At 62.2% G+C, this 10,131-nt stretch overlaps 1 protein-coding gene across 2 annotated transcripts; it reads left to right on the forward strand.

The window, feature by feature from the left end:
- The first annotated feature begins 404 nt into the window (after positions 1 to 404).
- On the forward strand, positions 405 to 10,131 carry MCAM (melanoma cell adhesion molecule). 2 transcript variants are annotated; one of them, XM_058857041.1, is made up of 15 exons: positions 410 to 687; positions 4,434 to 4,561; positions 4,668 to 4,881; positions 4,973 to 5,043; positions 5,123 to 5,210; positions 5,302 to 5,481; positions 5,560 to 5,687; positions 5,810 to 5,969; positions 6,060 to 6,181; positions 6,415 to 6,553; positions 6,690 to 6,811; positions 6,891 to 7,026; positions 7,659 to 7,803; positions 8,198 to 8,315; positions 8,926 to 10,131. In XM_058857041.1, exons 1-15 carry the CDS (start codon positions 621 to 623, stop codon positions 8,953 to 8,955), a joined length of 1,848 nt encoding a protein of 615 aa, XP_058713024.1. In that variant the 5' UTR covers positions 410 to 620; the 3' UTR covers positions 8,956 to 10,131. The 2 variants fall into 2 exon arrangements, with proteins under 2 accessions (XP_058713025.1, XP_058713024.1); XM_058857042.1 differs by lacking the exon at positions 8,198 to 8,315 and having other exon boundaries at positions 405 to 687.

Here is a 10,131-nt window from a genome sequence, read left to right on the forward strand (position 1 = left end):
CCCGCTCCAGCCCGCAGGTGTTTGTCGGAGCCCAGACAATAACAAACAGCGTTTCGCCTCCCTGTTTTGAGTTTGTCCTTGTTTGGCGTGGGTTCAGAGGTGATCCGGCAGCTGTGGCTGGGCTTTAGGGCAGTGTGGGGCTGGGGCTGAGCAGGGCAGTAGGTCACTTCTGATTATCGCCACTGCTACCTGCACGTTGGACTCTCAGGGGAGTGACTGTCGCTCCCAACACTCTGAAAAACACATCCCACGCTGCTCCGGGGCTCTGAGGGATTCCACCTCCAGCGCCCGGCAGTCTGCCTGCCTCAGCCCGTGCACGCCCGGACAGGCAGGAGCTGGCAGGTCCGCAGCCCCTCCGGCGCAGCTGGGAACGGCGGGGGCCGTGCTGGGGGCCGGCCCGAGCGCTGCCCGCTGCCGTGCGGGGCCGGACACGGCGCTGCGGGGCTGGGCAGAGACGGCGCCCGCCCGGCTGCTGCTGGGGGTGATAAGCGGCTGCGGGCGGTGGGCAGGCACCGCGCCTTCCTCCTCCTCCTCCTCCTCTCCTCCTCCTCTCCTCCTCCTCCTCCTCCGCCTGACGTCAGCCCGCGGCCCCGCTCAGTCTCGGGCGGCCGGCGGCGGGCATGGCTGGGGGGCGGCGGCCGGCGGGGCTCGCCCTGGGTTGGGGCTGCTGCCTCCTGCTCTGCTGCGGTGAGTGGCTGCGGGAAGGGTCGGGCGGTGCGGGACCGGGACCGGGAAGGGTCGGGCGGTGCGGGACCGGGACCGGGAAGGGCCGGGCGGTGCGGGACGGGCGGACGCGCGCACCTGCGGAGCGCTCCGGGGCGCGGCGCGGGGTCCCGCCGGGCCCTGGCAGGGATGTCCTTCGCCCGGGGGGACAGCGGGCTGCAGCGGGGCTGGGCTTTGCCCCTGTGCAGCTCCCCGAGGTGGCAGCCGCAGGGAGGGGTGTCCCCGCAGAGCCGCGGCGGGGCCAGCGCGGGCAGCCGGGAGCGCTGCGCCCCTCGGGCGGTGCCTGGCGCGGCGCCGGGAATGCTCGGATCGCGGGGTCGGGGCAGCCCAGGTGGGACCGGCCCTTCCCAGCGTGAGTCCCCGCCCGGACGGCCCCGCGATCCAGGGTGGGTCTGGGTGCCCCGTCCCGCTCTCGGGGCCCCTCCGCAGCCCCCCCAGCGCCGGGCAGGTTGAGGGGTGACCCACGTGCGTTCATCGCGCACCGGGGTGAGCTGGTTGTTGTTAGGAAGCATCCACCCCTTTCCTTCTAAGGAGTTTTCCCCTGAGCTCTGTGTTTCTCTTGGCTTTTTTTCGTGCTTTCTTTTTATATCCACTTTCCAGTCCATTTTCACCCTCGGGGGGTGGCTGCGCTTCCTGCCCTGCCCCGCTCCCCGCATCCCGCCCTCCCCTCGCCGGGGGCCCGGGAGCGGTCCCGGTGCGCTGGCTGCTCCCTGCTCCGCTGAGCTGCGGAGGTGGCCCCGGCGCTGGGAACCTGCCCAGACCGAGGTGTTGGAGCCAAAGTCAGGCTCAGACCGGAGTCTAGAGCAGGCTGCTCCCACCCCCGTCCCGTGCCGGGATCCCCTTCCCACAGCACATGTGTCGAGCCAGGAGTCTCTCAATGGTTGGCGGCGTCGGTGTATTTGGAAGCCCAGCCGTGTGAAAGGCTTGATGCTTCCCAGAAGCACAAGGAGCCACGGCCAAGACATTCCCAGGCCAGCCAAAGCTGCTGGAACGGGGGCCTGAGCCCACCCCGGGGCTGCCTGAGCCTCCCCATCCCTTTGTGCACCGCGGTCTGGCTGTCACAGAGGTGTCGGGATGTTGCCACCGAGCTGCGGGGTGGTGTTGAGAGCTTTGCCTCTCCAGGTGCACATGACCGGGTCCTGACAGGGTGGTGGAGTTGTTTTGGGGTGCAAAGTGCTGATCCCCGCTGCAGCAGAGCCCTGGCTCCGTCCCCATGCCCGGCAGGGCGCGGGCTGGGTGGAGGTGTTTGGTGTGCAGAGGTGTTGGGCGCTGCTGGTGGTGCTGCTTCTTGCGAGGCTGGGGCTCTGCACCCTCTTTTCTTCCCTCTGTGAAGAAGCCAGGGCGCGGGTGATGCTGTTCCGAGTGAGCTGGGGCACCCCGGCTCGGGTATCCGTGCTGCTTTCCTAGGGAACAGGAGGGTAGCATGTGTGGCTGTGCCGGGAGCAGGCGGGATCTGGCCGCAGCTGGTTTCACTGAGAGGGGAACACAAGCCCACGGAAACCTCAGGCATCCCATGTGCGGCTCCAGACCCCTGCGGTGCCCCTCGTCTCACTCCGGGCCGGGGGCTCAGCGCCGGGGGCTCCGTGCCGCCAACACAGCCGCACTTCTCGCGTCCCCCCGCACACCTCGGCTCTGCAGGAGGCTGGCGAGGGACTGTGCTGCTCCCCACCCCCTTCCCCAGCGCTAAAAGCAAATCTTTGTTCTTGTGGAGCTCTGGCTGCCGGCCGGCTGTCCGCCAGCCAGATGGAAAAGGCACGGGGGCTCTCCTTCCTTCCCTGCTCGCTCCCTGCAGACGCCCTCTCCAGATCTCGAGGTCTCCGGCTGGAGCTGTGCCAGGCACTTGGGGCGGATGGAGCTCGGTGCTGCAGCTGGGCTGCTCCACGCGTGGCTGATGGATGTCCCCAGGTTCCATCACCAAACCTGCAGCTGCGCTGGGCACAGGGGAGGATCGCCAAGTCCCCGGAGCCTGCTGTGCCAGGCTGGCTGTGCCCAGTGCCTCTTTAGCCTGCCCACGCACATAGCAAAAGGTCTTGGAGCTGTAGAAGCAAGCCTTGTGTCCCCAGCCTTGTGGGGGATCTTGTGAGTGTCCCCTTGTGTCCCTCTTCCAGCGTGTCCCGGAGGAGTTGGGGAGCAGTGGGCCCTTGTTCCAGGCAGGGAGGGGGCTGCAGCGACCGTGTCAGCCTCCTCAAGGGCAGTGGATGGCTGGGAGATCGCTGTTCCTCATGCCAGCCCCGGATGCCAGCCATTCTCCAGCTCTGAGCTCACGGTTTCGGTTGCTCCGCTGCCTGGTTGAGGGCTCTCATGCCGAGCGGGTCAGGGGGAGGGCCAGCTGCTCTCCCAGGGGCTGGCTCTGCCTGGGGCCCTTGCCAAAGGTCTGAAAATGATGGAGAGGGAAAGTCTGGCCTGGCTGCCTGCAATCCAGAGTGCCAAGGCTCAGGGGAGGCTTCATGGGGTCAGCAGGGACACACCCCAGCCCGAGGCTTGCCCAGTTGTGCAGGTGCCCTCCTGTACCAGGCAGCCAAGTCGTGGCCATGCAGGAGCTGCCTCCTGTGCAAAGTTATCTTTTCCTTTCTATTCTCAGCCAGTTTCCTGTCCCTGCTGCGTGCTTATCTCTGTGACTTTCACCTGTTTTTCCAGCACCTTCTTTGCTGTGCCGTGATTTGCTCATCCCTCTTTGCCTAGTGCCAACTGTAACACGCTGATGGGATGGGCGAGGGCCAAAACCCGTGTGTTGATGAGTTCTGAGGTGGCTGGTCCTGCGTGTCGGGGCCTTTGCTGTGGCAGGAGGGCCCCTGGCTGTGTTTTGGCTTTGTGCCACCGCATACCCACTGCAAACAAAGAGCATTTTGTGGGCACAGCGCTGCCCTTTGAAGTTGCCTCGGTGGTGGCTGTTGGAGCGGGCGCTATCAAGAGAGATGTTGACACAGCTGCTTCCTCCAAGCCTCTTGTCCCCAGCTCCCATACCTGGCCTGGCTCTGTTGCTTGGGGACAGGCTGTTGTCCCCTCTGCAGGGCCGTGTGCCAGCCCAGGGCTTGCAGAGCCCCCTTTGCTTTGTCAGGGATGGTGGCAGTGACACTCCCATCCTTGCTGTGATGCCAGCCTTGTCTCTGCTCTGCCCGGCTGGGGCTGCTCTGCTCCCAGTCCCTTGGGAAGCTGCTCCGTGCCCTGTCCTGGATCAATAGCCATTACCTTGCCCATCCTCTCTGGAGCAGGGCCAGCAGCTCCATTACTGCTGCTGGCTGGGCTGGGAGGGAATGTGGGGTGCAGGGATGGACCAGCTCCGCTCACAGGAGTGCTGTGGGTGGGCAGAGCTGGGCAGGGAGCAGAGCAGCAGCGAGGGGAAGCCTTGGGAATACTGCAGGGATGGATGCTTTGAGTGCCAGGTTCCTGCTGGGGCAGCAGGGTCAGAGCTTGTGGAGGGACCTGGGAGTTCCCTGGTGGTTGGGGACATGCTGCCTCCCAACGGTGTCCTGGGGACACAGCTGGGGGGGACACGACATGCCAGCTCCCCTGGCCTGAGCCCATGGGCTCTGTGGGTGCTGCAGGCAGCGAGTGTGGCTGTCACTGCTGCTGGGCTGGAACACCATGTGTAGAGCACAAGACACGCTCTGCCCCACAGCTCCTGGGGGATGGAGATGGGGACAGGCTGTGCTTGGGCAGCCCATCGTTCCCTGTTCTTCCTGCCCCTAACAGCAAATTCTGTCCCACAGCTGCAGCCAGCAAGCTGGAGATCTCCATGCCGGCCGTGGTGGAAGTGGAGATCGGGGGCACAGCCAGGATCGAGTGCAACTTCTACATCCCTGAAAATGCTTCCTACACCTACATTGACTGGTTCTACGTGAGTGCTGGCCTGGGAGAGCAGCTCTGGCTGGAGGGCTGGGGTGGCAACCAGCCCAGGGCTTCCTGCCGGGCTCCCCATCCCAGCCTCGCCCCTCTCCTTGCAGGTGGACCGCAGCAACAAGCAGGTGAGGCTGTACCACATCACGGCCAGCGGCGTCCTGGAGGATGACACTGACTACAAGAAGCGGCTGTCACTGGATGGGGACAGGGCCCTGTCCATCAGCGCGGTGACAGCGCAGGACGCCAGGACCTTCGTGTGCCAGGTCGGGGCTGGCAGCTACGGCGTGGGCGAGAACAGCACCGAGCTCAGCGTCTACAGTGAGTGACGCAGGAGGGCAGCACGGCCGGGCAGCCGCTCTGCCAGGGATCCCATCCCTCCTAATGCGTGGGGGGTGGCTTCTCTTTCCAGAGGTCCCCAACACCCCTGAGATTGAGCCCACCTCAGGAGGCATCTCTGTGCACAGCAGTGACATCCCAGAGGTGAGGAGAGGCTGCACACAGGGGAGGGGGAGGCTCCCTGCTAACCCTAACCTGTGCTGATGGCTGTCTGCCACCACAGATTGCCAAGTGCACGAGCAAGAACAGCTTCCCACCTCCCAACATCACGTGGCACAAGAACGGGGAGCAGCTGCACGCCCAGGAGAACCGTGAGTTGGGCGGGAATGGGCAACCAGCTGGGGAGAGGAGGGGCCGGGGGCTGGCACCCCAGGAACACCTGCATGGTTTTGTCCCCCGCAGAGGTGACGATCCAGTCGACGCTGACGCGCGAGTCGAGCGGGCTGTACACAGTGAGCAGCACGCTGTACGCGCCCGTCACGCGCGAGGACCGCCACTCCCGCTACCGCTGCACCGTGCACTACTGGCTGAGGGGACAGAGGCGTGCCCTGGAGTCTCGGGAGGTCCAGGTCAACATTTTCTGTGAGTCTGGGGCCGAGGGGGCTGCACTGGTGCCCTGCGGTGGGGCTGGGCGCTGACTCTGCCCGTCCCTTCTCCCAGACCCCGCCGAGCACTTGAAGCTGCAGGTGGTGTCGTCCTCGGCGCTGGTGAAGGAAGGGGACAATGTGACGCTGGTCTGCGAGGCTGATGGGAACCCACAGCCCGTCTTCAGCTTCTTTAAGAAAAATGTGAGGCTGGAGGGGAGTGGGGCACCTCTCCCTTGGCAAACATCTCCTGGTTGCTCCTTGTCCCAGTGGCTGGGTGGGAGGGGGCCTGTGTGGGGCTGAGGACTTTGTGCCACTGTCTGCAGCTCAACGAGTGGCAGGATCTGACGTCGCTGGCAGAGCCCGACAGTGGGGTCCTGAAGCTGCACGAGGTGGACAAGAGCAGCAATGGAACATACAAGTGCCAGTCACTGGACCTGGATGATATGTCACAGATAGAGGAGGATGTGGATCTTGTTGTGAACTGTAAGAGAATGGAGACTAGACCCTGTGGACCTCATGGTGGGTGCTTTGTCCCTCCTGCTCACCCTGCCCTGGTCTCCATCCCTCTCCTAGACATTGAAGGGGTCCGTGTGAAGATGGAGCCGTCCTCAACCCTTCGTGAAGGGGACAGCGTGACGCTGAGCTGTGATGCCTTCAGCCCCGTGGGCCTGAAATACCAGTGGAGGGATGAGAAGGTGAGTACCTGAGCTTTGCAGCAAATTAGGCAGTCAGGACCTTGCTCCATCTCTCCTGAGAGACTGGGGAAAAGATTCCCTCTTTCATGGGCCTGCATTGTCCACCCCCATATTGTCACCTCCTGCCACTACTGCAGGGAGCTCCTGTGCTTGCAGGCTCCCTCCCTGTGCATGGAACCCCCCTGGGACATGGGCACAGAGGGCTCATTGCTGGGGACTTTCCTTCCCAACAGGGCAAGAAGCTGGTGGATGGGAACCAGCTCTACCTGAGCAACCTCACCTTTGAAACCTCCAACACCTTCAGCTGCAGGGTGATGGCCCCGAGCGTGCCAGGGCTGGAGCAGAGCAAGAAGGTGTCCGTGGCTGTCGAGGGTAAGACCTGGCAGGGGTGCAGAGACCCCTGCCTGCCCAGTACCTGTTCCCCCATGAGCTGTGGGTGCAGAGTGACCCCTGCCTGCCCAGCACCCGTTCCCCAGGAGCTGTGGGTGCTGATGTCCCCTGCCCACAGGGAAGCCGCGGATCGTGGCCATCAGCTCCCCGCTGTACGTGCGCCAGGACGAGGTGATCAACCTGACCTGCAAGGCCATCGCCTTCCCCCGGCCCACCGTCCAGTGGAGCATCAATGGCACGGTGAGAGCTGGCAGGGGCCAGGCTGGGGTGTCCAAGGGGCTGCCCAGGTGCTGAATCCTGCTCTGCCTGCCCTGCCCAGACTCACGAGTACATGGACAACCAGCACATCGCCAGCAACCTGACGGTGCGGGTGAGCCACGACCTGCTGCAGGCGGGAGCCATGTGCCGCGTGTCCAACAGGCTGGGTGTCAGTGAGAAGCACATCCAGCTGGTGGGTGAGTGTCAGGCACTGCTTTCTGTCCCAGGAGCCCCCAGCAGTGTCAGTCCCCCCGGCTCGGGTGCCGGCTGGGCCGTGCTGCTGTGGGGTGGCTGAGCTTGGTGTCTTTCCTCCCTTCCTGCTCTTCCAGATGGTTCCATCAGGAAAGGTCAGTCTGCTGATGGTGTCAGGACACCAGTTCTGCTCACCTCTAGCCTGGGGAGGGAGCTTGGCTGCTGGCTCTGCGCTGCTTCTCTTGCAGCCTCCCCCTGCCAAGCCAGCAGGGAGGCAGAGGCTCTGTCCCCAGCGGTGGGAAAGCTGCCTGCTCATCCTCAGCGAGGCCAAGTGCAGCTTCTTGCTGCCCAAACCTGCTGGGCAAGGAAGCAAAAGGATGGCCTGGAATGGCCTGCAGGAATTCCTGTTATCCACCCTCCTGCGGCAGGTGGAGCTTTGCAGCCCAGAGCAGAATTTCTGTGTTCCTACAGAAACTGCCCCAATGGAGTGTTTCTGTACTGAAATCTGCATCCTGCTGGCAGCTGGGGAAGCACTAGAGTTTTCTGGGAGAAGGGGCCCTTTCCTAGCACAGAAGTGAGGCTGGAGGGAGTCACAGTGAGACAGGCATTAATTTTTTTCTCTCCCCACTGTGTTTAGATCAAAAGTCAACAGCAGAGAGCCAAGGGGTGATCATCGTGGCCATCATCGTGGCCATCCTCGTGGTGGCCGTGCTGGGCGCTGTCATCTACTTCCTGCACAAGAAAGGCAAGATCCCGTGTGGCCGCGCTGGGAAGCAGGACATGTAAGCACTGTCACCTGTCCCCCAGGGGCCTGTGGGGCTGGGGGTGCTTGATATCACTCATGCTTCCCATCCCATGCCACGCCATCCCATGCCACCCCATCCCATGCCACCCCACTGCTCCAGCTGCTCCCTGCCCGGCGCAGAGCGGGAGCATGGCCTCGGGTCACCGCGGCTTTTCCAGCTTCCCACAGGGCACTGCCGTGCAGGGAGGAGACAGCAGAGTGGTAGAGCAGCCAAGGGCCCCCTCCCTGGGCAATCCAAAGCTTTCTGTGAGCTGGAGCCTCTCTGACCCCAGCGCTCTGAGCCCCTGGTCCCAAGCCCCAGGGCTCGGCTGGCCACGTGCCCTCCTGGGAATCGCAAATGTGTCTCAAAAACTGTCACCTCCCTCCCCTAGCACAAAGCCAGAGGCCCGTAAAGACAAGATTGTAGTTGAAGTTAAGTCAGATAAACTTTCCGAAGAGGCGGGGCTCCTGCAGGGCGCCAACGGCGAGAAGAGAGCCGCAGCTGACCAGGTAGGACAGAGCGACCCGGGCCGCACCAGGTAATGCTCTGCTCCCCTCCTCCGGCACTGCCCACCCTGCACGGGCCTCCATCATCCATCTGCAGCGCTGGGGGGGCCGTGCCAGGGAGAGCAGGGGACAATTCCGGGAGGGGACAAAGCTCTGCTCCGTGGCAGTGCCCACTGCCTGCCCTGCTTGGCTCTGACTCCTTCCGTGGAGCAGCTGCCAGCTTCCCCAGGGGCTTTGGGACAAGGAGCTGAAATAGAAAGGTCTCTGGCCAGAAATCAGAGCAGAGGCTGCAGGAATGGGTCCTCTGAGCCAGAGATCTTGGGCTGAGTCTTTTGGGACTTGTGCTTTCCCCTCCCCTGGGATGGAGCAGCTTTTCACTGTCTGTGCCAGCCACAGGCTGCAGCTCCTGAGCCCACTGTGGTTTTATTTGCCTTGGGCCAGGAGGGAGCCCCTGCCTGGCTCTGCACAGCTCCCACTGCCCTCCCTCAGGGTGTGTGCCTGTCCCCACCCCTGTGTGTGTGTGTCACCACCACACCTGCAGCAGAGGATTTGCTTTGTGCTCACCCCTAACCCTGTGTTTTCCCTCCCCCTTTCTCTTTCGGTGGAACTGAAGAGCGAGAAATACATCGATCTGAGAAACTAGAGAGGAAACCTCCTAAGTGCTTTCTTCCTTCAAACCTTTCCTGCTCTTGGATTGCCTTCTCCCACCCCTGCTCCAGCCCCTGGGGAGCACGGCCAGAGCCCACCCGTGTGTCACCGTGCTGGGGACACCTGCCTGACTCGCCTGGCCATTACCTCAGCCCTGGGCTCGCAGGTGTTGCCTTAGCAGCAAAGCTGGACTTGCTTTACTACTCCAGAGAAGCCACAGCAATATTAGGAAGAATTATATCCCATTAATCCCTACCTGGTGGAAGGATTTGAGGCTCTTTCAGGTAATCTGTTCTGTACATGTTGTGGGAAGGTTTTGATGCATTCTTTGTACCCTGACCTTGCTCAGAGAGGCTGGTGAAATTTGGTTTTTGGGATGTCTGAGGCACCTTAGCTGTAGTGGGTGGAGGTTGGAGGAGAGAGGAGTGGAAGGGTGGTGTGGTAGAGAGGTGTTTGCAGCTTCTAAAAGGTTTTGAGTGCTTTGTTTTGTCTCTGAACCGTTCCTGGGTCAGTTTATTCCGGCGGTGCTGTGATCCCACAGAAGGAGAGGACCTGGCAGAGCAAGGAAGGGGTGCCAAGCTCCAGAAAGGCTTTAGGGTTTGTGGTTTGGAGCTGTGCTGGCCCGAGGGGCAGGGCTCCCCTCTCCCCTGTGAATCTGGTTTATTGTAGGGATGCTGCTCAGCTGCTGCAGCAGCAGGAGCCAGAGCTCCCACAGATTTAAATTCAATATTAGACAGGGCCAGTCAGTGACGTCTCAGGGTTTTTTTGTGCTCAGCCATTGCCAGCCCCAGGTCAAACTCCTCTCTGTGCTTCACTGGCACCTCTGGCCCCACGGTGAGGAGGGGAGATGGGCAAGAACCTGCCACGAGCTTCTGTCCCAGCCCCTCGTGCCTGTAAATCAGCTCCTCTGAGCTCTGCTGGCCACAAGCCTTTGTCCCCAGCCCTGACCAGAGGGGAGCCGTCCCCGCCTGCTACACGTGGTGTCCGAGCAAAAGCTTTGGTTTATATATATATATATATTTTTGTTGGATTGTGTGTACATTTCCAGGAGTTTTGTTTCGGGTTTTGTTGTTCTTTGTTTGGGTTTATTTTTTTGTTTGTTTTTTTTTTGTCTGATACTTGCAAGGTTTTTTTTTATATATGTGAAAATAAAGTACGGATTCAAAGCTGA

The sequence above is a fragment of the Poecile atricapillus genome, chromosome 25 (genome assembly GCF_030490865.1).
Source record: "Poecile atricapillus isolate bPoeAtr1 chromosome 25, bPoeAtr1.hap1, whole genome shotgun sequence".
Classification (NCBI taxonomy): domain Eukaryota; kingdom Metazoa; phylum Chordata; class Aves; order Passeriformes; family Paridae; genus Poecile; species Poecile atricapillus.

What these genes read in the sequence shown, in the direction of transcription:
- MCAM (XM_058857041.1), top strand. Translation starts at nt 621, where the DNA reads ATGGCTGGGGGGCGGCGGCCGGCGGGGCTCGCCCTGGGTTGGGGCTGC. An exon ending in TGTGGATCTTGTTGTGAACT is followed by an intron (nt 5,970 to 6,059) that starts GTAAGAGAATGG and finishes TCCCTCTCCTAG; the next exon opens with ACATTGAAGGGGTCCGTGTG. An exon ending in ACCAGTGGAGGGATGAGAAG is followed by an intron (nt 6,182 to 6,414) that starts GTGAGTACCTGA and finishes CCTTCCCAACAG; the next exon opens with GGCAAGAAGCTGGTGGATGG.